Source organism: Colletotrichum aenigma (assembly GCF_013390185.1).
Source record: "Colletotrichum aenigma strain Cg56 chromosome Unknown KSG_Cg56_contig02, whole genome shotgun sequence".
Lineage (NCBI taxonomy): Eukaryota > Fungi > Ascomycota > Sordariomycetes > Glomerellales > Glomerellaceae > Colletotrichum > Colletotrichum aenigma.
Window position 1 is genome coordinate 6,460,407 of NW_023500908.1, and position 26,544 is coordinate 6,486,950.

Here is a 26,544-nt window from a genome sequence, read left to right on the forward strand (position 1 = left end):
TTCCATGCTCCTAGACGATAAATCAGTCGGAGGTATAATGTATCTCCTTGTCACCAAATAGGGCGCCCCTGGCTTCTTCGGGTACCCTCTGGAAACGAATGACGCATGAAATGGGCCTCTTCACTAGCCGTTGGTCGACTTTCGTCTTCTCTCATTCTCACCCCGACGCTCTCTGAGATATCGCCTTGCAACTGGACAATTTCAGAAATGACAACAATTGCGACCCCCGGCATAGGGTGCCTCGCCACAGCCCATGATTGGGCTTCTCCTTGCGAAATCCGAGCCATCTGGCTCGTGTACTGCGCTTTCTTGGTATTCATAACCTGTCAGATTGCTGCTAAAGACCCTCCATCCTTCTCGGCCATTAGCACAGTTTCTGTCATCACACCAGATAAGATTTCTGTCTCCAAATCTGACGTCACCCCAAAGGACTCAGGATCGAGCAGAGCCATCCCGGATTGGTCCCTTTCCATACCGTGTTACCGTGTTTTGCAGGTGCAAGCATGACAGAGGTTCTCGACAGGGAGATCTGATCTTCGTTTCTGTCCCAAGAATATAGCGTGCTGCATCCCTCGCAGTATATCATGTGTTGTAGAGGCTTCTTTTGAGGAAGAAACTTGTAGTCGTCGGCTATATCTTTGCCTTCTTTGCAAGCAACGACCCCTGGCAATTTTCTCGTGTTAGGGTTGTATGGAACAATGCCACCGACTCGACTATCGGGCCCTAGACAGGAACAATACTCGGGATGAAACGGCCTGAGCAGCTGCTCGAGGTTTGCATCGATATGTGGGCAAAATACGCTGCCATGTCGTGTTTTCAGTGCCTTTAATCCAGCTGTCACGGTTTGGTCGTTCACGCGGTCAGTTTTTCCGACGACGAGAACCGGTAAAGTCCAATGAACCACAACACTAGGTTCTTTCTGAAGCCAAGGGCATAAAGACAATGTTGGAGGGTTGATGTATCCGGCATTGGCGGTAGCAGCTGTCGATATGGCCAGGTCGCTGCAAGTTTGGCATCTCATGTAGGTCAAGCTCTGGCGAGGCGCGCGCCCGGTTGAGGGAACCGATTGTTCATGTACAAACGCCAGAAGGTGAACGATACCTGACGTAGCATGAAGAGGTCGGCTAGCTCTATATTGTCCATGATGAGGAGTAAAATCTCGACCGGAAGATGGATGATCGGGCTGCGACGCAAGTTCAGTTCGAAGTTGATTTCCCAAGTCGAAGCATCTGAACGCTGTTTGTGAATTTCGTCGAAATCATCAGTATCGAAATTTCTGGGTGCCGCTGAGGTGACACCCCCCGGGGTTACGTGTTGTGTCTTTGTCACAGTAGGTTCTGGTCGACTGCGAGACTCGACGTCGTCGTTGGGCCTCGTTGGATTCTCCTTTTGCAAAGGGGCTAGAGATCCGTCCAGCGCAGTTTCGGTTTCGCTGACTAAGGTTCCATGGACAATGGCCCTCGTCTCCTGCACTATCTTAAACAGTAGGGGTGAATCCATTAGAGTCGTGCTTTGGGATGACAGCATAGTGAGTTGCGAACGTCAGTTTGGAGGGCTTGGTGGGTGGCGGGCAAAAGAGAAAATTAAATTAGAGTCGCGGCCTTTTATATCAGTACGATTGGACATAAATGGATAATGTGTGTGAGCTGAATGACAGAAAGGTAGTTCAAGCCAATGGCCACACAATACTTACCAGAAGCATCAAGGTAGGCACTGAGGTACGAGCGTAAACGTGACTGGAATCAACTTAATTTTGGAGAATATGCCTTTGTCTATTCGATTCTGCTTTGTCTATCTATCACCGAAGGCGTAGTCGGGGTAGCTCGAATCAGCTCATCCTCACTTGGCGGAGGTGTCAGCCGGTCAACCTTCCTCGTCGACAGCCAATGTACCGTTCCATATCTGTAGAGCTCTCCAAAGGTCCCTGGTCTGTGATCTGCATCCTGAAAACCCTCCTTCTTGATCAGATCTCCCAGCGCAGGTAGTCCACCTGCTGAGTTATGATACACCTTGTACATGTGGCTGTTCTCAAGCATGTCGATCACAAATTCCTCGGCTGCTTTCCGTCTTGCCTCGTCCGGTTCATCCAGCCTTGTCGTGAAGATCTCGATCTGCTTGGCGCCGTCGTAGTCTGTCTTCATGGCCCCGAGAATGCCATTGTTGATCCCTTCTACCATGAACGCCTTCTTCTCGTAGAAGTCGCGTCCATTCCACCCAGTTTCTACATCAAGAAGATTCCTCGTCCGGTCTCCGATAAGCATCTGGGCAACGTAGTCGCTCATCTGCAGGACCTTCTCTTCGAAATTCCAATCGGCCATTCCGTCAGCAATTCCGATTTCTTGAATTAGTGGGTGCTTGTGGAAGCCGCGTTCGTTCGTGCGATCTCTCCAAAGCTCCTTGAAGCCATTGTGCCAGTTTTTGATGAAGATGGACCCCTTTCTAGCGGCGAGCATGAAGTTGCCGAAGCTTCCCCATTTCTTCCTGATCTGACCGGTGATGATCCACAGACCAATCTCGTACGATGAGCCAGGGTCGGAAAGAGCGTCCCAGAACAGATCGTCGAGGTGAGTGTGCAGCATGTTGCCGACATCCATCCATACGCCGCCATGCTCGAAGAGTAATGGGAGCCGAATGAGATCTGACGCATGCTGGGCTTTGTGAGCTCCGTCCATGGTCATGTTGACAAGGCAATCGGGGAGCCAGTCCTTGCTGATGAAGTTGTAGACGTTATTGGGGGAGCCATCGATGAGATCGACAAGTCGAACAGTCCAGCTGGGGCCAAGTTTGCGTACCCAGTTTAGAACGGTGCATCTGTAGCTCGGGTACATGGCGTCAAGACCTTTGTCCCAAAATGCCCAGACGTTCTTCTCGGAGGTGATGGGGCGGAAGGTATTGAGTTCTGCAATGATGTCTGGGACGGTTCTGAGGTCTAGTTGGGACCGTGGCACTTCTCGCAGGCCAGTAGCCCGATCTGGAATCGTAAAGTGTCGCATTTTCGAAAGTCGAGGATGAGATGGAGGACCGCGGCGACTTTGTTGTGTTGGTTTCCTCGGGGAAAGAGGTTGCTATTTTATATGCGGAGCCCAGAGGGCGCGGTTTGCTACAAGCTAGCGGTGGCGGTCAATCGATGCTCGTCGGCCTCTGACCACCATCGACCCCACCAGCCAAATTCAACGGAGAGCCCGCGATGCATACAACATGACCATTGACACTGCCACAGTTGATATAAAACATGAGTGCGATATTTCATTGGATTCATTTTTGAGAGGCTGGTTTCCGGAACAAATCTTTGTCGTCTGTTGAGAGGGACATGTAGAGGCATCGCCCCAATACGTTCTGTTTCGGCTTAGCGGCGATGAATCATATCGACTCACAACGCCCTGACTAGGCCTGTGGAGCTGCCGCGATCAGCTCAGGAACGCCGCCTATTTCTGTTCGTGCTCTAATTGGCAAAGCCGATCTCTCTGTGAAACACCAAGTCCCAGTGGTCGATGAAATGTTCCGTTGTATGTTTTGTGTTTGGCACATCCCACCGACGTTCTCGCAGGGTAGGATTGTTGTCGAGGGAGTCGGTTCTTCGATCCGAAGACCTCCTCATTTTCCATTATCTGCGCCGCTACACTTTCTACGCACTTAATCATTATCAAGGATGCCACTCATAGTAGTTCAAACGAGCTTAGTGAGTACACCGAAGATGGTAAAGCATGTGAATGTTTGTAATCGCAGGAATAGTAGCAGGAAAAACAGGCGGTCCCCCGTTCCGGCCCCCAGCGACGCCCGGAAAGCGGTCCACTGTAATTATGGGGTCCCGCTCGGCACAGTGGGGTCGATTCACCGGCATCCGGCTCTGGCATCAGTGGCCAGGTACCTTAGTCAGACCAGACCTGTTTGCATTTCATCAGGGACAATACACTCTTTGAATTTATAATTTTGAAATGGAAACACGAGCTCGGTTTAGGGTCTGGTCACTCAGCGCGGATAATTCCTCAAAGACGTGGACTATCACCAACATTGTCGACTTTCACCGTTGCCAAGTTTCGACTTCCATGTTTGATATGTACCTACTGGGCGAGAACGAAAGGCATTTCGTTCCAATCGGCATTCACTAATCACTTTGCCAATGAGAGGACATTCACTTCTGTGCCACAAAGTCGCCGGACCGCGACCGCGCCTTGCTAGCAAATGAGTAGCAGATTTCAACGGGGCATCTCCTACTTGGTGAAGTTTGGCCTACGAAGGTCTTCTATACTTTGCGGTACGACGTTTCTTGGCATTCTGCAGGTATGCGAAATTGCGGAACGGTCGGCGAGTTTTGATGTCAGAAAGTAGCCGCTGCAGTCATGCGCCTCTGAGAAATTCAAGGCTGATTGACTCACCCTCCGTCATCAAGAAGATCTTCAGCCTCTGGGAGATGCGAGCTTGTCTCACGTGTCCTCCTGCTCCGAATATTCCCGCGGGCTTGTCAAAGAGTTGTCTGTAAGACATACCGTGCCTCCTTTTGCCTAACCGGAATAGGTCGACACACGAGGTACTGCGTACCTGCACTTCACGCCGGAATTAAGCATGAGCGCTACGAATCCTCCAAGGAAACATATAAGTTCAGCTGAGTGGTGCACTGAAGTCCCTACATTGTCGCTGCACGCCATACAGACTCACCCTCCACAATGTCAATATCATACCTAAAATCTTTGCTATTTCGCAATAGCCCCACTGATGCGCCCTCAGAGCCATGGCTAGTCCCAGAGAAAGACACGACTGAGGTCTTGACCTTGCCAGATGGTCGGAAGCTCGGCTACTCACAGTACGGGCTATCAACGGGCAAGCCCATCTTTTACTGTCATGGACTTCCCGGCTCTCGCGTTGAAGCTGGTCATCTCCACGAGGCAGCCGTAGAGGCTGGCGCCCGCATCATCGCGACGGACCGCCCTGGCATGGGACTAAGCACCTTCCTGCCCGGAAGAACGCTTTTGGATCACCCGAAAGACCTGGAACATCTCGCTTCTCACCTCAAAATTAACGAGTATGGAGTGATGGTAAGCCGAGCATGTTATTTCTATCCCGACATGCATTTTCTGACTTGGATAACAGGGCGTATCAGGGGGCGGACCATATGCTCTTGCCTGTGCGCGAGCCATGCCTCGCGACAAGCTCAAAGCTGTCACCATCGTCTGTGGAATCGGCCCACCAGATATTGGCATGAGCGGAGCAGGTTGGTTTCACTGGCTCGGCTTCACGTACGGGTGGCGATATGGCCCTCGCGTTGCGGGCTGGTACTTCTACCGGGAAGGTCAATACAACTTGCCAGACGACAAGCGCTTGGAATTACGTCTACAGGAGGCAGAGAAAAAGAAGTCGACTTATCCGAGACAGGAGTCTGGTCTCTGGTCAGACAGGGAGATTGTGGCACGGATGGTCATGACCGGTCGGCAGTATTATCGTCAAGGAATTGACGGAGTGAGTCATGACGGCTACCTGTGTGGAACAGAGTACGGGTTTAATGTGGAAGATATCCGGACTGACCTGCCTATGCGGCTGTGGTATGGACAGCATGACACGTTTGTTCCCCCGAATCATGGGGTTCAGATCGCAGAGAGGTTAGGGGACCATGCTCACCTCCGACTGGAAGATGATACCCATGCCAGCATATTCTTCCGCTGGCGGAAGGAGGTCTTAGCCGACTTGGTCAAGCACATCTAGGTACGAGGTGGCATTGTATGTAGCATATGTGCCCAATCACCGCTCATAAGTGAAAAGAGAAAATGTCACCATTTCCGCTCAATATAGTTACCATCTCCAACCGACTGGCATCAAGTTTCTCACCTGTAACATTTGTGGCTTGAATAATAACGGGAGTCCTAGCTTGGAGTTTATCTTATGTTCGAAGGACTATACTTCATATCAAGGTGACTTCCGTCCATTCCCCATTGCTCACAGCCTCTCCCTCCATTTTGTCGTCGATGTAGGCGTCGCCTATGAGCCTATAGAGTTCGTGTCCTTTGGAGACCCCGGATTTGATCTCTTGGCGGAGAATATACGGCACTTTACCCCCGGCAAGTACCATAACGATATCATCAGACCGTGCCTCGGCGTGAGCCATCCCTATATCTCCATGATCTGTGCGAATGAACCTACGCCCAGAAAGGTTGGGAGTCAACGCGTCCAAAAAAGGTTCATGTTTCATCTCAGATGGCTGAATGTCCTGTTCGGTGCTTATAGAATTATACCACCTGGAGTATGAGTCGAAGTTGGTTGTCGGATCTGCCAACTTCCAGCCCCGATCTCCTTCAGCATAATCAACAGCTAGATTACCACACAGCGTGCGCCAAAGATTTTGTTCTTCCCCACTTGCCGTTTGGTATGACGCGGGAATATGATCTGGAAGCCCTGCTAACTGACGAGCCTCTCTGACGGTTGGGATTGCCTCAGGTATAGTGTCTAGGCCTGAAAAGGAGCATGGCGTTCCGACTTCGATGATACGACCGATAAGAATACTTTTGACAGTAGCTTGATGCTTGGAGTCATCATAATAAAACTGAAACTCAGTTTCACCTCCTCTGGATGAATTGTAATGCGATAGTGTCAACTGGTGGTCAACACATAAACGATGTGTAAAGTAATTGGCCGGTTGTAGAGTCCAATCTGGGACGAACGACGGGAGATCTAACGTAGTCTTATCTCCAGGGACAAAAAAGCTGAAGATATCGAGTGATCTCGTCTGCAAAATATGCTGCTGTGTAACTTTGACAAAGAGTTGCGCAGAGGTGATGCGATAATCTGGTAGGATTTGGTGTTTGGGACCTCGAAACTCCATCCCAAGCATCCCATAGACTCTATCACGAGAGTTGTTGCAACTCCTCCGCCGTAGGTTGTGAAGTGTCTCAAGAAAGCTCCGCTCCGAATCGAATCTCAGGTCAATTAAGACATCCGTGTGAGTCATAATATCGAGGAACTCTTGCCCGCGCTTCATGATAGACTGTGGTCCACAGCATTGATTTTGGGCGTGCCGTCGCAACGCGAGAAATCCGTTTGACACCAGATCACCAGCTGCTGTTGTTGACCCGTACTGAAAGGAGAGGCTTTTTGCAAGAACAAATTCTTGTACAGTCCACACTCGGAAGAACCATTCTGCTCCGAAGAACCTGATGAGGCTGTTCTGAACTTCGGGTGCAGAGATATTCTGACCATCAACCTGGTATATGTTAGCGAATAAAACCCCTAAATACAGCTGTAGGCCTAGAATATTGTGCTGTTGGGGTGCCATAAGGCTTCTGCTTACGTGTAGATGTGGCTCAAGTGCCGGGTCAATGTGTGCGTCTGGTTGTTGAGCAGCGAGCCCAAGGTACTTGATAGCGATGTCCAACCCATCCCATTCTCTGCCCAGAAATATGACAACATGAGATGCACCTTTGTATATGTCAACCATCATGTTTACTTGGCGAGACTTTTCCATGTCATTGTTCTGGTCAATACACAGGCCATCGATCCAGAGAACGCGATCTGAATCATGCTGTCGCAGGTACGGAAGAAGCTCGAAGAGGTTGCCAGTGATCTGAAAGTCGACGTTGTTGACTTTCATTACTTTTCGGCGATGTTGATTCCCCCATACGTAGGAGACTGCCTCATATCGGGTATTTGTGGTTGGTGAAATTGCAAATAGACTGCATTCGATTGGGTCAGATAGTGTGCTCGCAGGTTTAAATTTGAGCAGGCGAATTTGGCCATCGGCAAGAGGCAGATGGACTTTGCTCTCGCACTGAGAAGTCATTTTAGCTGAACGTCTTTGGTGTAAATGACTTGCTCCTTGCTGGTGCCCCCTTGGCCTTCTTCTTCAAATGAGGGAATTGAAAGAAGCGCGGGAACAAGTCCAGCGCCGAAGGATCAAGTAGAATTCGTCAATTTGTCAAGTCGTTTTCACGAAGTAGAGGAAAGAGAAAAATGCAACAATTTGATTGCTCAGGGGTATGCCTATTTCTTATCGAAGACCGCATATATCCGTAAGCGCCGAAAGCAATTATTGACGACCATTCAGAGCCTCACGCCTCGCTCATCTCGCTTCGTGGTGTTTCAAGGACATTCAACCCCTGGGTTTCAGGAAAATCTTATCTCCTTCCAGCAGCATGTTTGCAAACTGATATCATCACCATGCAAGCAACTAGCTCTCCTCAACGCCTTCAGCACTTGCGTAAAGTCACCGATGCCAAATTAAAGCCGGCACAGGTGGGAGAGCGGAAGAGTATGGCTACACGTTCCTGAGAGTATTATTGGCCAAGACCCAGGATGAAAATCAAATACCAACTAGGGTTCATGTCCTGATATCAGCAGCAGGAAGAGCTTGCTTTATTTTGATGAAATCTGGCCGGTTCGGAGACCATTCGCGGTCGCATATGCGCCTGCAGAGCAGAAAAATATTCTTCGGTAAGCACTGAAGCAGGCGGTAAACGTGGACAAAGGGACTCGTACCCAAACCAATACCAACCAATCTCTATCTCGCATATTTTGTGTTAGCTCACTGGCATGACCCCTCATCACCATCCTAGAAGTTACCCAGCGGGGTCCAACATCGTCGCAGAGTCGTCCATCACCTGTGTCTGCGAAATAATCCCCCCTGTCCATCCACGATTACAACAGCAACAACCATCATGGCGGAAGAAGGTGCTGTTTCCAAGTCCCCCTCGAGATATCCGACGAGATCCGACACCGCTGCTACACCAGCTGCCGGAGATGAACAAGCTACCAACAATCAACCAACGCCAGGCCCCAGTATCGAGGCTGCTGAGCCGGCGGACGACGCGGGCTATTCTACTGACAACAGCTCCACCCAGTCCACCTCATTGTCATCCAGCGTCCGCGACCACAATTTCGAGAATAAACGACGATACCACAAGTTCAAAGAAGGCCGCTACCTGTTCCCCAACGACGATCTCGAGCAGGAGCGCGAGGACATGAAGCATGCTATGATTCTTCACCTATGTGGTGGGACACTTCATAATGCGCCGCTGAAGAATCCCCAGAAGATCCTCGATATCGGGACTGGTACCGGTATTTGGGCTATCGATAGTTCGTGCATTCAATTGTCTTCTGAAGACTTGATGTGAGAGTCTGAACTCGCTGACCGGCACATAGTGGGCGACGAATATCCGGAGGCAGAGGTGACTGGCATTGATCTCAGTCCCATACAACCCGGGTACGTCCCGCCGAACGTGAGTTTCATCGTTGATGACGCCGAGGCTGAATGGCTCTACCCCGAAAATTCAATCGACTACATTCATCTTCGACACATGGCACCAGCCATCAAGAATTGGCCCAAGCTATTGAAAGAAGCCCATAGGTATGCCCGGACTGTGATTTAGAGGTCGATATGCTGACGACAGTAGGGTCCTTAAGCCAAGGGGCTGGATCGAGCTTCAGAACATGAAGTGGACATTCGACTGCGATGACGGGAGCATGCCGTCTGATTGCACGCTTCCTAAGTTCACTAGCCTCGTCAAAGAGGGTCTAGAGAAATTCGGGGTTGAACTCTTCGCAGCTGATCACCATATTGAACGCTTGGAGGCTGCGGGCTATGTCAACCAGGTCAACGACGCGAAGAAGCTCCCTGTTGGTCCGTGGGCCAAGGAAAATGACCTGAAGATCATTGGCCGCTACAGCCAGGCGGCTGTTTATGATGGCTTATACGCGAATACCATTGCACCTCTTACAAGAGGTTTTGGCTGGTCATCCACTGAGGTCGAGATATTCTTAGTACAGCTGCGCAAGGATCTCATGAACCCGTCCATCCACTCGTACGCACACTACTATTCGATGTCAGGCCAAAAACCGTTGGAAGTTAAGTAATAACCGATTCGAAAATTCGGATTCCTTTCAAATATCATGTCATCATCTACGTTACTTCTTACAGGATGGTCAGGTCTAGGATGGAACATTCTGCGGACATCAACTGAGGCTAGGACGACACCACCTAATAAACGGCTTTATTCCTTGATGCATGCTTGAACTGCCAGACTGGAAAATTCTATTGAACATGATCCTCCTCTCTCAGAAATTATATTGTGTTGCGAGGAAAAAGCGCAGTTGCTGTTTAGAAATCGTGGTGCCGATGTCGTTGCAATAGTTTCATTGCTGGCAGATAATGTTGAGGGTCTGGCGCTGCACCCGCCTCAATGAGAGTGTCAGCTGCTCCCGAATTTCCCTTAATCCTCGCCAAGTGAAGAGCCGTGCGCCCTTCAGTATCCGTCTTCTCCAGATCAACGGAAACATGATTCTTCTTCTTTGAAAGCCTGCAAATATTGCGAACAATTTCATCTTTACCGTGTAAAATGGCCAGATGAAGCGCCGTCCAGCCGTAATTGTCAGTCTCATTTACAAAGGAATAAAGCTCCTCGACAGCGCCCCAGTGGCCTCCAACAACAGCCCAGTGAACGGCCAAGCGACCGTGAAAGTCTTTAGCCTTCCACTCGATTCCCGCCAGACCGTGGATGATCTGCTGGTAGGTTGCTGAGTTTATCCTGTTCAAGTGGGCAAGAACGGCAACGTTCCCCTCGCCTGCCGCCACATGAAGCGGAAACGCTCCATCCGTGCCTTGAACGTCGAATGTTGCGCCTGCGTCAGTGAGTGGAATAATGACGTGATCATCGCGGTAGCCGCAAGCATAATGAAGTGGCGTGTGTCCCCGAAAGTCTCTTGAGTTTACGTCAGCCCCGTTTTTGATCAAATATTCCACCATATTCAGGCTTTCTGTCCTAGCAGCGTGGTGCAGAGGTGTAGAGCCAGATGAATCGGGCTGGTTAATCCAAGGGATGTCTTTCCTGCATGTTGCGGGGTTCCCATTGATCGTCATGGCCTCGACATGAACACTTGTCATGTTGAAGCGTTGCGGCAACTTAGCTGATAGGTCTGGTGGGTCTTTGCGCTGCCTCCAAGGCAGGCACTTCCTCGCATGAAATCTATGACTCAATCGCCTCTCAGGTTGCTCTACGTCATGTTCAATATCCCTAGGTTCTCTCAGATAATGCAGGAAGCCTTGGTGTCTGTCTTGGTGGGTGTAAAGCGTTTTTAGGTCTTCGAAGAGCTGGTCATTGCTTAGAATCCTAAGGCATGTCAAAAGTGATGTTCGATGCTTTCGGAAATGTTGATCGAGATTCTTGCGTTGACCAGGGGTCATGTCCGACGACCAGCCATCGGATTGGTCACTTTTAGCTTGCTTATCCAACTTTCTACCCTCGACATTCATCAACAAAAGTTCGTCTTGTGCGTCCTGAGCATGCTCTATCAAGAACAAAAAGAGGTGCAAGAAGAAAGCTCTGCCCAGTTGAACTTCCTTACGAAGTTTGACGGAATTCAGATCATCATGATCTAGGAATAGAAGTTCCCAGTCTTGCGCTTTACGGGCGTCGATCTTTGCCTCGCAAAGAACGTCGAAGATTGCGAATGGTACCGGCGCTTTGTCCCAGAAGCTCAAAGGCAATAAGAGGCTCAACGTAGCTTCGATCTCAGAGCCAAGCTCAAGGTCGATTAAAGTTTCAATGAGCTTATCCAGGTCCCCATGCTTCAAAACACAGAGTCGGAGACTGCTCCTCAGAACATTTCGCCACGTGATGTCAATCAAGATGTTCTCAATCTCCGCTCTACCTCGCACAGGAGACCTCAGCGTCTGTGCTACAGAACAGAAGAACGAATATAGTAGGTCTTTTGCGTACAGAAGATCTAGGGTCTCCTGAGTTTCGATGGCCCAGTGAGCCCTCTCAGAGCGTTCAGGCGGTAGCTCTGCTACAAAATCTCGAGTGCGCCAGAACTCTCGCTCTCCTCTTGGAACGCCTAAAAATGGTCGTTTTTGTGGATTGAATCCCACGATTCTGCTCGATTGAAACCTTTTTGACACGTCGTGAAGCTCGTCTTTGTCTTCTCGGGGAAGTCGGTAGTCGGTTATGTTGAACATGGTCTGCATAGCTTTTGGCGTCCAGAGACTGAGATCTTTACACATCTGGTCTCTCATCTCATTATCCGCCGGACATAGAATTCTTAGGCTGGCTGGATATATCTTATTACGGAGCCAGCTGTCGTTCTCTGAGTTGACATATTTGAAATTTTCGGCGCCCTGGCTGAGCTCAAATTCCTGATCGGCTCCGCGGGCAGTATATACCCACAGTGACAAGACAGCGCCGATATCATCTGCCAAAACTTTCCAGGACTTTCCCTTGCGAGCTAACCGAAGCTGGAGAGACATCGCCGGATTCGAGGTAGGAGTTGATCTTAAGCCATTGTGAATAACGTCGATATTCCAGAGGAAATCGCTAGTCCCGTCGACTCCAGGACCAAATAGGGTACAAAATCGACATCGCAGTTTCCATTGCATTGGCAAGGTTCAGAGCTGTCTTTGACGTCTCTCGCTGGAAATTTGCGAGCTTAGCAAGCTCCCGGCGCACGTCTAACAGCCGCGAACCCGATTGGGGGCTTGAAAGGTTCTGTTTTACAGCTTCAAGTGGATGGTATCGGGAGCCCCACCCAGTACCGACAGCCCATGTCCCAGGGATATCATGTTGATTTGTTCTTCCATTCCTACCATGCCGCAATAGCGGACTGGATGCGGGATCTTCTGCGGTCCCACCATTTGGAGATTCAGATTCCGTGGGCCGGCTTTCCTTGATAGAGGACTCGTTCGTCTCCCAGACATGCTGTTCTGTGACCAGTTTCCAAGCTAGCCAGTCGATTTCAAACCCGGCGAGAAGCCTTGACTTCTCAAAAGAACTCGCAAATCCAGGTCTCACAAGAGCTCTTGAGATCGTCATAGCACCTACCGCAGCGAGCTGTGCCAGAGATGCTGCTGCGTTCATCACCCGCAGGCCAAAGAATTGGATGAAGAATCCCACAAGACCAATGAAAACCCCAATAACGGCCATGAGTTGCAATGTTTTATTATCTCTTCCCTCCCCATAATCTTTGCTGCGACGAGAGGTGATGATTTCAGTTCGTGGTAAAGAGGGAAAGGTTGCAAACGATTCAAAGACTTGATCACTGACGGTCTGCCCTTGTTGTAACCAATATAGACGGGTCTCATAGCCCTCGGTGGGTTTGTATCGTTGCTCATGTGTACTACTTTCCACCGCACGAGCACATAGAAGCAACCCTACAACTAACAGGATAGTACCGCTAGCTGCAAGTGGGAAGGCATGTTCAGGAACAGCTTCATCGTCCTTTTTGAAGTCATCCCGTATGTAAGCTGGATAGGTCATGACGGCAAAGAAAGCCAAAACACCTAGTTGAAGAATAATCCCCATAACTGCAACAATTCTGATAGGAGTCCGGCTATGGCTCTCTGATAGATTGAGGGAGATGTTCGGTGCTTCAGGGCCTGTGTTTCGAACGACGATCATGGAGGATCCGTCGATAGGGTCATCGGCAGGTAAGCCGGCCTCTGTTGTTGACAAGACGGTAGTTCCGTTCGAAGAACCATCAGTTGGGATATTGAGAGATATTGTCCAACTCTATGTTGTTCTCTCTCGAAGCCGAGGTACCGCATGATATACTTCATCAGAATCTCCGACATGATGAAATCATGTCTGTTAGAAAACCTACCTCTGCCTCTGCGAAACCAAGCATGAGTGCGTCTCATAATCCGCCGCATTGCCGTAGAACCAGCATTGGATCCATCTTCAACCACAGGAACGGAGGTTAACATTCCTTTCTGAATAGGTTGGGCTTGCACTTCCAGCTCAGAATTGCGAGTTCCTGCATAAAGGTCAGTAGGTTTCCCACATGGTATAAGAGGCCTACGCTACCTTCTAGTTTCAAGAACCCATCCTTAATCGCTTGTTCCAGTGTCTTGAACTGAATCCTTCTACCAGTCTGGTCGTTCCTCCTTACCGAATCCTTTTTGTTGTCATGTCTGGGTACGAGGCATATGTACTCCCATACAGGAGCCAAACCTTAACATCTGACGATACTCTCGCCATTGTATAACTCGCAAACCTCGCGGGAAGTAGACGACATCAGCTCCATTTCGGCTATTGAGATGTTCTCCTTCGCCCGGCCAATGATCGCCTTCAGCCGCATCGGCCCGCCCACGCGAATTGCGCTCACGATGATGGTGATAATTCCTAACGGAGCCATAGCTAACGCAACACAGTCTGCCCAACCCAGTGATTGACTCATGAACTGCATAGTCGCGCGTTCTCCAAAAAGCGCGAGGACACTGGATCGATTAGCATACTACCCATGAAAGAGCATGAAATCAGACTCACGGCGCTAGATCAGAAAAGAGATTATTGGTGAAATCATCCAGAGCCCCAGCCTGGGCGGAGACAATCAGCGAGGTAAATGCGAGGCATGCCCATAGCCGGCGACTCGCCATTTTGGTTACTTCCACTAGTGGATCGCTGCACTCTACTGTACGAGACTGTTGCTTCTGGTTGATAAGGTAGCCTTCGAAGTAATGCCGAGAAGGATTGAGAGGAGTTTGGGGAAGGCTCTGAGGGTTTTCGAATTGTATTGGTATTTGAAGATGGACAAGGCTGGCGCCTTGAGCAGGGGCTCATGCAGGCGTGCTGACTGACTTTGATCACGACGTAATGATTGGTGAAGCGAAGGGGCTTGTTCCGTTTCAATCAATCGTTCTTTGGCAGCTGAGAGAGCCTCCCTCGCTAGCCTAACAGAGCTTTTGCAATTGGTCAACTTTGCATGGAAGTTGCAGATTCGAGACTGATTGCAAGTATCACCCAGTATTTTATAGAGGTTGTCAGTTGACGGTTTTACCTGCGAGAACAAAATCGGTCATAGTCGACAATCAAAGAACAGGTTATCATGCTCAAGGAGTGAACTAGGGAATCGGGATTCATGCCTATGACGGGCTTAATCAATCATTTGATGCAACCTAGCAACCGCAATGTATATACATTCCCTTCCAGTTCACCCTGAGGTTATCTGCTTGAAACTATTCATCGTAAGCAGACAGCCTAAATCTACATAGAGTACAATTCTGGGCATTTCAGCTTCTAGAACGACCGCATAAGCCTCCTGGTGAAGGTTTTCAGTTTTGTTACTCCGCTAGATAATTGTATCTGTGCATGGGGCCGGGTGGAGAAAGATCACAGGACAACAACAATGACGACAAAGAAGACCGAAAAAAGGAAAAGCACCTGCGATAGGGACAAGAGTGATAATAACAGTGATCGAGGTAATAATTACCATTATTAATATATCAGGTGAACAGCTTATGGCAAATACTTTTTACGTGGAGCAGAACTCCAGTATTTTGAAAAAAACAGCTAAAGAATTAGCGATGCACGCCGTGTGCGACTGCGCAAGACCGAGACATCAGACGAACCAAGTCCTTCATTTGTCATACGGATATTTCTGGCGTCGGACATAATTTTGTTAGAGGCCGAAAGTCAACTTCGTGGGCATGCAGTGGATGAGGTGGTCGGACTTATCATCTTAACTCCATAATAGCGGCATTTGTGGAAACACGGGTCCACGGGCAATACGATCCGACAGAACAGAAGCAATTGGTTTTCCGACATCAGATACGCCCATAACATTATGTATACGGGGATTCTAAGGTGGTTGGTTACCTGTAGAGTTGCGGAGTTTAGGCGGGTCAGTGTCACGAGGAGTGATGCAGGCGGCAAGCTTCCAGATTGCTTAAAGACGAGATGAAATGCCTCGATGAATCATGCTATGATACCAACATTTGTCACCTGTTCTTATTATACACACCTGAACTTGCCCCTCCTTTGAGGCTGGGTAAAACCCCAGACATATGAATCAGACACGCCCAGTGAGTCGCATCATCATGGCACCAAAATACACCAACAAGCTCCAGGGCAAGTCTGTTCTAGTTGTGGGCGGAACTTCTGGTATTGGTTATGCCGTCGCAGAAGCAAGCGTCGAGTACGGCGCCAACGTCGTTGTGGCGAGTCGCACCCAGGAGAAAATTGAAAGCACGACCAAGAGACTCAAGGAGTCATACCCGAGTGCTGCGGACAGAATCCGAGGTCACGTCGTCGATCTTTACAGCGACGACTGCGAAACTAGCATCATGATGCTGTTTGAGTATGCGACCAATGGTAGGAAGGACTTGGTGGATCACGTCGTGGAATCTGCCGGAGAGTTCCTCGCCAAGTCGCCTACGCTCCAGGACGCCACGCCGGGCAACATTACAGACTTCGCCAGAACCCGCTTTATCGGCGTATCTATCCTAGCCAAGGTGGCAGGGAGCTACATGAAAAAGGAATACACCTCATCAATCACCATGACGAGTGGCGTACTGGGCTACAAGCCAATGCCTGGCTTCGGCATCAAGGCCGGCTTAGTCGGTGCCAAGGAATCGTTGGCGAAGGGTTTGGCTGTCGACATGGCGCCCATCAGAGTGAACCTGGTGGCGCCGGGTGCCGTACAGACTCCATTGCTGGATCATGCCAGTGAGAATATCCCGATGGAAAAGGAAGCTGTGGCCAATATGTACCGAAGCTCTACTCTCTTGAACAGGATCGGAGAGCCGGAGGACCTGGCAGAAGCTTACCTGTCAATGATGAAGAACTTCTTCATAACCGGAACAACCATCAACGTGGAGGGTGGCTTTTTGTTGAAGTGAGCGGATATCACGGAAGGATCCGGCGTTCGGCAGGCTGAGATGGCGATGCTGCCGGCTGTAGATCTGACGGAGCAAGGCCCGGTGACAATCCGCTGGCAAGTGAAGAAAGGGAGCACCCTGCCTGGCGCCGGACCACGATCCCGGGCTTCTGGGTGGAGCTAGTTTGACAGCCTTTGACGATGATATCCTTGACATATCGTCGGTAGATGGGCACTTGTTCTGCCACCTCTTCGGAATATCCCTAGCTCACGACCATGTATGAAGTAAGTAGATGACGGACCCAGGCCAACAGAAGAGCTTTGACCAAACCTTGTGTGAACTTTCGCTTATGTAATAGATCGTGATTTTGCTGTTGCCACGGACCATTTGCCCCTGGCCTTTTCCCCGCGGGTTCTGGATTTCGACATCCGTCAAGCCGTCACAACATTGACAAATTCAACCCTCTTTGTTTGTCTCGGAATGACTGTGCCTAGTTGCCGAATTTGTTTCTGTGTCTTACATGGGTGAATGGACTTCCTGATGACAACGGCGTCACAGTCTGCGCCCCTGTCCGGGTTGTCTCGCCCTGGGAAGGCCGCTCTTCGTCCGATGCCAAACACACAATGGAGGTATGCGATTCTCTTTCTCCAGCAGTCCAATTGCGAAGAAAAGCGACTGACGTGAACGACGCCACAGTCGTTGAAGTGGCAGCCTTCCGGTGGGAGGGCAACAGTGCGACGCTCCTCGCCGATCCCCGATCCGGTCCCTGACAAACACCATCGAGACGCGACTGTCCGGAGAGGATTCCGGCCGAGAACGCGTTGCATTCACTTGGGAACCCGCGAATGCGAGACGACCGGATTCGCATCTAGCGAACGAGAGCGATGAGCCGCCATCAATCAGCCCCGGCGCCACGCTCCTGAGCCAGACCGCATTCTGGCCACGACGCCGGCTTCACGCTTGGGCCAGATTGTTCATCCCCACCGACCCAACTCCACAAATAGCTCGATCGTATACATTTGGCAAGGACGAAGCTATAGGCGCCGGTGAGGCTGGGATATGTGCTGTCAACATGGCGCGATACATTGGGAATCGCGTGGTAGGGATGCCGTCCGGAGACCAGTGGTCTTGGTGGCTGGTCATCTTCAACTCCATTGTCAAGCAAGACATTTTGACACAGCAACCGCCGTCATGCTGGGCAATGGAGTAGTCCTGTCGCCGCGGGAGTAATCCAATGGCACATCAGCGCTAGAGCGGTCCAGGAGTTGGCACTCTATGGCAGGCGTGCTATTGAAACCTTGCTCCGCCGATGGATTTGGCACTCCGCGGCGGTAGGCGGCCTTCAAGAATCCTTAGGGCGTAGGGTGATTTACGTCCGAAATGTTGGATCATGATCCGGCCCTGTTTGATGTGCGTTTAGATGTGCTACTTGCACGACCTTAGTCTCGAAGATGTGAAGCAGCTTCAGGCACCGTTGGAACCAACGGACCAGTCTGACCAAGTTGTCGGATCCTGCACCCAACCACCGCTTTTGCCTGATGTTGAGAAAACGTCGGCGAATCGGCGACGTCACGAAAGGTCCGAGGCGCTCCCAAGTCCTTTGCGCCACGGCGCAGCCCGCCGCACTTCAAAGGGCCCGTGGCTTTCATGCCAAATAGATGATCCCTTTTCTGGTGATCGATGCTGCAAAACAAGACGCGCTCTGACTCAGCCATGATACCATTTCTCCTCGAGCTGCCGCCGAATCACCCTGATGACCCTAACGGTTCTGCATGTTCTCACGTGTTTTCTGCTGGCTAATGCAGCCAGAATTGTGCTAAACCATGGGCTAATTAGCACCGGCCACGCGGCAGGGGACGAAAATCAGGTGTTCCGTATCTTCGGAGCCGATTGATGCGAATCGTGGGTTCAACATTGCAGCCGAGTTTTCCGACATACAACGGGGTCAGTAGTGACGATGTCGAGCATCGCGAATAATTCGGAGTGTATTCGACATCATGAGGGGGGGCCAATGCCTGTCTGATACATCTTACTTCTTCCGGCGCCCAAAGCAATGGGCCAGATCTGCTAAGGAGCGCCGATCCAGTCGGGACCACTCACAGTGTCTCACTCGCCCAAGAGCCCCCAGCACTATGACACTGAAAGAAAGAACTGGGTGATAATAATGGAATAAAGATGCTCATATTCCGGATGCGATTGAACATGGGGGGAGGAGGTCGTCACTGGCCCACTTAGCCTGAAATGGTAGATCTTGACGGAGCAACACCTAGGGAGACCCCGGACTGCCTTGGCCCCGGCCGGTCCGACGCCGCGGCTGTCCGAGCGAACCCTCTATGCCAAAGTGTCTCTCTGGTGATTCGCCAATTCGCGTTGTTTGCACCACGCTGCTGCAGGAGTGCCGGTGCGGGAACGTACTATGGGTAGGCGAGAGGTGTCTTGCAACTGTGCTGTACGCAGCAGCGTACCTTCGTTCGTCCCATGAATGCAGTGCTTCTGCGTTTCTCCCCCGACATTCCCGGAAAGGAAGGACAGTCGTTAGGCGATGTCCCCGAGTGTCACTAGGCCCGTTGTAAGGTGTGTTGCAGTGTGTTTCCAACATGAGGCCAAGGAATCCCGCAGAGCACGGCCCATGTGAGTTGTGATGGGGGAAGAGCTGCCGAGGACGGCTCCGAGGTGCTTCGCTTCAGTCCTCGTATCGGGAGCACACGTGTGTTTGCATTCCGTGCATGCTGCACGCTCTGTCCAGACGGTGTCCAGAATGCTCAGAAGAGGGGCTAGAAAGAGGGAAGAAGCAAACGAAGAAACGGGTCTGGAAGAAAAAGCAATATGCAGAAGTAATTTGGTTCAAAATCACGTACGCAAGTTCTGTCCCCGCCGACGAACTGCGTATGTATCATTTTCATTTGTTTTGATTGTCTAGGGGCTGGTTTCTCATATCCATCTGATCGGCTGATCGGCTTGTGGGCCACTTCTCATCTCCATCAGCTAGGGAAAAGTTGGGGAACTGCTCGACCGATTCACGACTCTGATCTGATTCCACTGACACAGGGAGATGAGAGGAGGACGCCGAATAGACTTCTTCCGTGAATAACTTTGTACAGATTCTCTGTGGCAAGGAACCGAAGGCTTGTAACAGAAAGTTATGCCCACCAGCCCTGCATCAGCAGATCATGCCCATCTTTGTTCCCCTCATCCCCCAAAACTGCTAGAATGCCAGTGCAGACTGTAGCAAGTGAAACAAGTTCGCCAGCGAGCAAAAGTAACCTAGTCTATCCCAGCCGCTTCCGGAGCGACAGTACCACGTGTGCAGGGGCCCGATGCTGACGGCTAACAAAAGAAGGTCGAACCAAGCCTACGGGGTGTGGCGTGCATCGAAGTCTGGAGCTACTTTTTGTAGTTTCTGCCCTCGAACCCCCCGGTCGGGTTCATCTCGACAGCACTATGGGCGAGACCGACACACAGGCGGGATCATTTATCATACCCTTCCCTCCCTCCCTCCTCTCATCAGTGTCCCCCTTCTCGCATGTGGTTTGTCTGACATTCAACAACTATCGCTCGGGTTTGAAACCTTTTTGCCAAACGATCTCAGGGCAACTGCAAACGACTTGACGCCTCGCTCAACCCGCCTACGCAACTTGTCGAAGAGGGAGGAAGGGGGACTCGAGTATGCGAACGGGAGCGAACGCTCCCACATCAAGCGCCAATGGGCTCCATTCTTGATCTGCTCGGCAAGGCCGACAACCTCAGCGACCCCATGCCGATATTGAACGAGCGAGCTGCAGTGCTTGGCATGGTTATTTCTTTCCTGGTGGTCGCCTGGATCTGCGGCATCTTTCGACTTTACGTTCGATTCTTCGTCGCCCATTGCCTGGGATGGGACGACTTTTTCGTCGTGCTGGCCATGGTAAGTCGTCATCATGATGGGAGCAGGTTATGAATCGGCATCTAACATCCATTTAGCTTTCCAGCTTAATGTTATCAGCAGCGACATGTGTATCAACGAATTACGGTTTAGGTCAGCATTTTCTGACGTTGGGCTTCGGTGGTATGGTCGCGTTTGCTAGGGTAAGAGTCCTCCCTACGTTGCATTGACATCCCGTCTGACCATTTCCACAGAGTTTCTATGTTTGCGGTGGCGCATACGCGATGGCCACGGCCTTGATCAAGCTGGCGTTGCTTTTCCAGTATATGCGCATGTTCGAGGCCGGCTCGAAGTCGCGATTCGTCACTCTGGTGGTCATCTACATCACCGCTGCATGGGGTCTGGCCTACAGCTTTCTCGCCTTCATCCCTTGCTTCCCGGTCTCGGCGTTCTGGAACTTGACAACCGTCACGAAGGACAGATGGGCTTTCGGCTCACACGACCCCGTCATCTTTGCGCGCACTTTCGAGAGTCACGTCGGCATGAATGTAGCATTGGATCTCATCGTCTTCCTCATTCCCCTCCGGCTGTTCCTGGAGCAGGGTCTGAGGGCGAAGTCACGTCTCGGTCTCTTGGGTCTTTTCACCATGGGCGTTCTGTAAGTTAATCAGTGTTGCCACCTTTGGGTGCATTCCACTAACCCGGGCTATAGTGTCAATATTCTGGGGATTTTTCGATTGATTGGCATCACCCACACCCAAGCCGGTACATATCCGACCCTGGATCCCTCATGGTATGGATGCGTGCCCATTGTTCTCGCCGCCGTCGAGGTCAACCTCGCCACAATATGCGCCTCACTGCCGATCTTCTGGCCCGTCCTCCAGATGAACTTGGGCAAGATCTTTATCACGAAGGAAATCGAGATCACATCTGAGGTCAGGCGATTCAGCGGCGACGAAGAGATGGTCGGCGAGCTTGGTGATCTTTCGCCACAAAAGTCGTTAAAGAGTCTCGGCAGAGACCCCAATCCTAGGTGGTCGGACATATATGCCCCGTCCCCGGATCGTTCGAGGGCGATGAAGGTGCACGTTGAAGTGGAATCAGGCCACAAGCATGGAGAAAAGCTATTTGTTTCTGAGCGTTCCAGGCGAGTTCTTGACGACCACGAGTCGCAAGAACATATTGTTTGTTCCAATGTTCCATACGTTTAGTTAGATGATACCACATTTGATTTTCCGTTTCACCATTCAATCATTCTCCTCATCATCCGTCACAATGAGTGTCATGCTCCCCTTCTAGGGGTCCACAGTGACAGTCTGTCATTCTCAATTACGCCCGTAAATCCAACATATGTCTCAGCCCTTAGAGGTTTCATAGCCTTGGCGATGAAGCGAAGCCTTTGTCAGATTGAGGAAGTCTCACTTCTTTCGGCCGTCTTCGGCGAAATGAGTCGGAGTTCGTCGGTGATAGGACCGTTTTTTGACTGGCTCGCGGAACTCTATCCGGTCACACTGACATTGGTGGCTGACTGCGTCTTTGTCCCGAAACTCTAATTCCAGCCTCAATCGTCCTCGATGCCCTTTCTTCGGAGCACTTTCTCCCTATGCTGCTCGCAAGTCAATTAATTACACTGAAAATACAATATCCTGTCGCCATGTAACGTCGTTCATTGACCAATAACTAGCTATTACTATTATCAACGGTCGTAAACCGTCGTTCGAGATTCATACAACCCCTCACTTGCAGTTGTGCTACTAATTAGTGCGGCTCCCAATTGGGATCACTGATACTCGTAACAAAACGGCCCACCCCTGATATCCATCACGTCGCTCACCACCATGTCCTTGCCAAAGTTGGGGAAGCTCAGCGGGTATTGAAGGGTGATGTTTTCATATGGCACGTCCCCAAAGAAGTTGAACGGGTAGGCGAACATAGCGTCTGGGCCGCCAATGGCAGTTTTGCGCGCAGGCCAATCTACGGACGAAGCGTTGTCAGTCGGCAGGTTTCCGAGTCCAAGATGTGGCCATATTTCTGAAGTCAAATTCATCGCATGATGCCCGGCAACTGATGCAGGCTGAAAGGGACCCCCAAAATAAGGAAGGCGACATACCTATGCGCTGCCAGTCGTTCCAGATCTTGTCCAGGGCGCTGTGGATGAAGTAAAAGATGGGATCACCAGGGGAGGAGTACATGTCTGCGTTCTGGACAGACTTAGCTGATGCTTTGGCCAACTGCATTGCTTTGACATGAACTCACCTCGCCCACTTGACCCCCAATGCCTAAATGCATCCCAGCATGAAGGGTTATGCCGCTGGCCTCAAAACTATAACCCTGAATGTGCTGATTGAACTCATCGTAAATAGGTGCTGAGAGAGCGCGATCAATGACTTCGTCGGCAAGCGCTGCAGCGACCAGAGTTGGGCTGAAGTCACGTCTCAGGCAGTGGGGTTGGTGTTCGACAGAAGCGCCTGTGCAGAGAATTAGTCTTCAGTTGCGTTCACCAGGTGAACCGTGAGAAGACTGGCATACCAAGACCCATGGGGACAGTCAGGTTCGCAAATGGGCCCTCCTGCACACATCCTAAAAACACGTCAGTTGGGTGTGTCGTGACTCGTGTCAAGTGTTTCACGAACCTCCCCCCGTCCTGTTGGGAATTTCCGTTGGTGTCTTAGTAGGGAACTCTTCAGGGTCGCTGAGGTCTTGGATATACGGCCCGTTCCCGCCGAACCCATACACTTTATCGAAGATAGGGGAGTTGACGAAACTCTCCGCGGTGTTGTCAATACTGATGTCCCAATACGGGAGACCGCCCTGGTAGGAGCATTTGTTTCGCAATTCGGACTCAAAGAGGTATAGCAACCATCGATGCCAGCTGCAACCTGTCAGTTGAAAACTCAATTGCGAGACAATGGCTGTGTTTTTACGGTAGGAAAGGGCCCTGTGGGATAAGTTAGACTGAACCAAATCAAAGCTTGTTCAGAAAACCACTCACGTTGAAATGCACTTGCTCGGTGACTCGGATGTGCAGACCCTGGAAGTCATCGTATCGTGACCTTGCTCCAGGCCATAGCTCATTCCCTTCGGATAGGAGAGACATCAAGCATTTTACCGCCCCGATATAGTCGAGCCTCTGCTCGAGGGAGAGTTGTCGCCACTCATGCCTAACCAAGGGGTTCCTGCAGCAGGCTGGGCCAGTGTTGTTGGAAGGGGCCGACGCCACGCCACGAACGGACGCCAGAGCGAGAAGGTGTGGTGCAAAGACAGAGAGGGGCTTCATGATTGCTCCCTTGCAGTAAAACGGCCAGAAGACTTGAGATACTCGGGAAACCACAGCTACTCAGATCGTCGTTTGACCAGATGGGGGAGTAAGATAGCTATTCAAAAAGCCAGGTGAACAGGCTGGATATATACAAAGGATTAGTGGCGATGAATGGTCTGCACCAACGGCAAAACATGCGAAGGAGCAATTGAGCAGGCATCTACCAAGACCCTGGCGGCATGAAAATTGGGAGGCGGCCGCTGCGTCTGGCGAATGTGATTGATGGCCATAAAGTCTAGCGCCTTGGAACACGGCTTACTTGCTGATTTCAGAATATTGAAAGGCATCAGAATGCACGTTGGTCGCATCGCGTATCAGCAGTCATGGATGCCAGCAAACATTCAGTCGCTGTGTTGGTCACCAACAGGGTCTGGCTCGATCGGATGATGAGTGGATGCTGCTGATGGACCCGCTGTCGAGGCCCTGTCGCTCAACGAATCTCTCATCCTTGCTTCAAATATGTAGACCTCGCAAGGACCCCTTGGAGGCGGTGGCTGGCACTGACTGCCCATGGGCAGAGAAATGAGTTATGACTCAGATAAACGGCTTTGTGGACTCGATACCCCAAAGCGCAACACGGTTTGATTGCGATCTGGACAGATGTTCGATCTTTTCACAGCTCCTAACTGGCAATCTTTCCGCCTTCAAGTCTCTCGACGACAGGTTTTCATCGCAGCAACATAAAAATACTACATCCAAAACCCAGACACCAGAAGCGACCGGAAGCTGGGGTCATAGTCTAGCGTGCGGCGTTGAAAAAAGGTAGGGGCCCTGCCCGTTCTCTATGCACCAACAGCGCTTCATGGAACGTGCATTCATTTAAGAGTCGCTTAGAATTGCGGAGACCGATGCAACCCTTCATCTTGACAGGAGAAGGAGTCCGGGGCCAAGCCAATTGTGGTACGCTGGCTGGCATTACACGGATAATCGCGGGGAGAAATCCATTATTGATCTCTTTTGAAATGCGACAGTTCTAGAGTCAGCCGCAAAACAATATCAGATGACAACATAACATCATTTTAGATTATAATTTTCGCAAGTCTGTTTCCAAGTCAATATCTGGATCCTGATAGCGTCGACAGGCGTGGGCAAAGATATAGAAGAGAGAACTTTTCGGCCGCGCTAATTGCTTCGTTGGTATCTACAAAACTTCCAAGGGCCGAAAAGAGATAGGGAAGCATTGTTTGGTCCTAAGCCTGGTGTTTGGAACTCTTCAGGTCTGATTTTCTCTGACGTATTCTTCTCTATCTTCGTTTTGCTGTGAGAACCCTTCTTCTTGCTAGTTCATGATGGCGGACAACACTACCGCTGTCAATTTTAGAGACTCGCCAGGCTATGCAGGCAACAAGACCCTCTATCTCAACACCGCCCTCACTGTTTGCACTACCCTTGTGGTTGGTACAAGGTTGTACGTCAGAGCGTTTATGTCGAAGGCCTTAGGACTGGACGACATCATGGCGTTTGTCGCGTTTGTAAGTTCGACCTTATTTGGCGAGCTGGAATGACCGTGATGACAATTGTATTGTTAGGGCTTTGTAATTGCACTCTCGGCAATGGATATTCGCTGTAAGTGGCACGATTGGACTATCCGTAGACTGGATACTGAGACCGGAACGTAGTGGTTCAATTTGGCAGCGGAGCGCATGTCGACAATGTCCCACAGGAAGATTTGGCAATATGGTTAGAGGTAGACTCTCAAGCAATCCCCAAGCAGTCAAGAGCTGACAGGTTGGATATCAGTCGATTGTTACACAGGTCTTGATCTACTTTATTGGCACCGGGCTAATGAGGCTTTCGATCGTTGCTTTTCTACCCCGCCTCAGCCAAGACAGTGAGGAATCATTGCCACCAAGATTATTTCTGCTGTCGTCGCTTATCCCGAGCTAAAAACCTACATGATTCTCGTTTAAATTACTGGATTCTTCGTCATCGCTCAGACGCTCGGGTGCTTCATCTATCGGTTGACCGAGTGCAATACAGTTGCGTAAGTCATTATATCGAGGGTGGCGGAATCAAGGATCTTAGATTGTACTGACATCAACCGTATGCAGGGATATATGGAAGCCTCCTTTCATGCCAGGTCTTGACTGTGTGCCCCCGAAATCCGAAAATAACATGATGGTGGCGCACCAAATAAGTGGCCTGGTTCTTGACCTAGCCTTAATGGGGCTCCCGATCTGGGTCGTCTACACCAAGATGCTCTTCACCGAGAAGGCCTTTCAAGTCATTCTCGTCTTCAGCGTGGGGATATTTGTGATAGTGACGGGTTGCATCTGTTTATACATGTTGACAACCCTCCTTTTCCTGGCCGATCCGTAAGTGCACATCAGACCAAGCCCAGTGCTGGCAGTTTGTTCAGGGGCCGACTGACCTTCTAACCCAGAACATTCAACATGTCAACCATCGGTGTCTGGACTGACCTCGAAGGACACATCGGCCTATGGTTTGTCTCCTTTCCTGCTCTTCAACCCATTGTCCGTATTGTTTCATTCAAACTGGGCTTGAGGAGCAAACTACAGAGTTACGGAAAAGACGGTCGATCAAACACTGGCGGTGCAGCACGGTTCAAGTCCGCACCTTGGTCAGGGTTGACCAGAAGCAAGGGCTACGTGCGTAATGGAAGCGGTGCCGACGACACCGATAGCCACAGTGAAAGGGCTTTTGCACAAACCAAAGGCGAAGATATGGAGCTGGATTCACGTGGGAATAGGTTGACGGGGATTCAAAAGAGGATTGAGGTTGAGGTTCGCGTCGATGAAGGTCAGGACCACACCACTGGCCCAAGCTATCCACCAG

General features: G+C 50.6%; 8 protein-coding genes across 8 annotated transcripts, besides 1 other annotated feature; 4 read left to right on the forward strand and 4 right to left on the reverse strand.

Annotated features, from left to right (window-relative positions):
• Nucleotides 1-1,772: 1,772 nt before the first annotated feature.
• FCK3-1 (putative glycosyl transferase FCK3) lies at nucleotides 1,773-2,993 on the reverse strand (the record flags this gene model as incomplete). Its single annotated transcript, XM_037319014.1, has 1 exon — nucleotides 1,773-2,993. One exon carries the CDS (start codon nucleotides 2,991-2,993, stop codon nucleotides 1,773-1,775), a length of 1,221 nt encoding a protein of 406 aa, XP_037184320.1.
• Nucleotides 2,994-4,664: 1,671 nt separating this feature from the next.
• On the forward strand, nucleotides 4,665-5,697 carry CGCA056_v003758 (uncharacterized protein; the record flags this gene model as incomplete). Its single annotated transcript, XM_037319015.1, has 2 exons — nucleotides 4,665-5,033; nucleotides 5,089-5,697. The coding sequence occupies 2 exons, from the start codon at nucleotides 4,665-4,667 to the stop codon at nucleotides 5,695-5,697; spliced, it is 978 nt and encodes a 325-aa protein (XP_037184327.1).
• Nucleotides 5,698-8,639: 2,942 nt separating this feature from the next.
• CGCA056_v003759 (Secondary metabolism regulator LAE1) lies at nucleotides 8,640-9,834 on the forward strand (the record flags this gene model as incomplete). The annotated part of the gene is made up of 3 exons (XM_037319016.1): nucleotides 8,640-9,057; nucleotides 9,124-9,328; nucleotides 9,375-9,834. 3 exons carry the CDS (start codon nucleotides 8,640-8,642, stop codon nucleotides 9,832-9,834), a joined length of 1,083 nt encoding a protein of 360 aa, XP_037184328.1.
• A 244-nt stretch (nucleotides 9,835-10,078) lies between these two features.
• On the reverse strand, nucleotides 10,079-12,223 carry Ankrd44 (Serine/threonine-protein phosphatase 6 regulatory ankyrin repeat subunit B; the record flags this gene model as incomplete). The annotated part of the gene is made up of 1 exon (XM_037319017.1): nucleotides 10,079-12,223. One exon carries the CDS (start codon nucleotides 12,221-12,223, stop codon nucleotides 10,079-10,081), a length of 2,145 nt encoding a protein of 714 aa, XP_037183247.1.
• A 1,700-nt stretch (nucleotides 12,224-13,923) lies between these two features.
• Nucleotides 13,924-14,347, reverse strand: CGCA056_v003761 (uncharacterized protein; the record flags this gene model as incomplete). The annotated part of the gene is made up of 2 exons (XM_037319018.1): nucleotides 13,924-14,188; nucleotides 14,238-14,347. The coding sequence occupies 2 exons, from the start codon at nucleotides 14,345-14,347 to the stop codon at nucleotides 13,924-13,926; spliced, it is 375 nt and encodes a 124-aa protein (XP_037183246.1).
• A 1,440-nt stretch (nucleotides 14,348-15,787) lies between these two features.
• Nucleotides 15,788-16,588, forward strand: ATR9-1 (Short-chain dehydrogenase/reductase ATR9; the record flags this gene model as incomplete). The annotated part of the gene is made up of 1 exon (XM_037319019.1): nucleotides 15,788-16,588. One exon carries the CDS (start codon nucleotides 15,788-15,790, stop codon nucleotides 16,586-16,588), a length of 801 nt encoding a protein of 266 aa, XP_037183245.1.
• An 863-nt stretch (nucleotides 16,589-17,451) lies between these two features.
• Nucleotides 17,452-17,490: a sequence feature (Short protein (CGCA056_v003763, KAF5525608.1) was converted to a misc_feature.).
• Nucleotides 17,491-20,270: 2,780 nt separating this feature from the next.
• Nucleotides 20,271-21,640, forward strand: CGCA056_v003764 (Satratoxin biosynthesis SC1 cluster protein 4; the record flags this gene model as incomplete). Its single annotated transcript, XM_037319020.1, has 4 exons — nucleotides 20,271-20,471; nucleotides 20,528-20,632; nucleotides 20,684-21,087; nucleotides 21,142-21,640. 4 exons carry the CDS (start codon nucleotides 20,271-20,273, stop codon nucleotides 21,638-21,640), a joined length of 1,209 nt encoding a protein of 402 aa, XP_037183244.1.
• A 540-nt stretch (nucleotides 21,641-22,180) lies between these two features.
• orsC-5 (Tyrosinase-like protein orsC) lies at nucleotides 22,181-23,706 on the reverse strand (the record flags this gene model as incomplete). The annotated part of the gene is made up of 8 exons (XM_037319021.1): nucleotides 22,181-22,183; nucleotides 22,264-22,403; nucleotides 22,540-22,630; nucleotides 22,686-22,897; nucleotides 22,959-23,009; nucleotides 23,063-23,301; nucleotides 23,354-23,367; nucleotides 23,422-23,706. 8 exons carry the CDS (start codon nucleotides 23,704-23,706, stop codon nucleotides 22,181-22,183), a joined length of 1,035 nt encoding a protein of 344 aa, XP_037183243.1.
• Nucleotides 23,707-26,544: the final 2,838 nt, after the last annotated feature.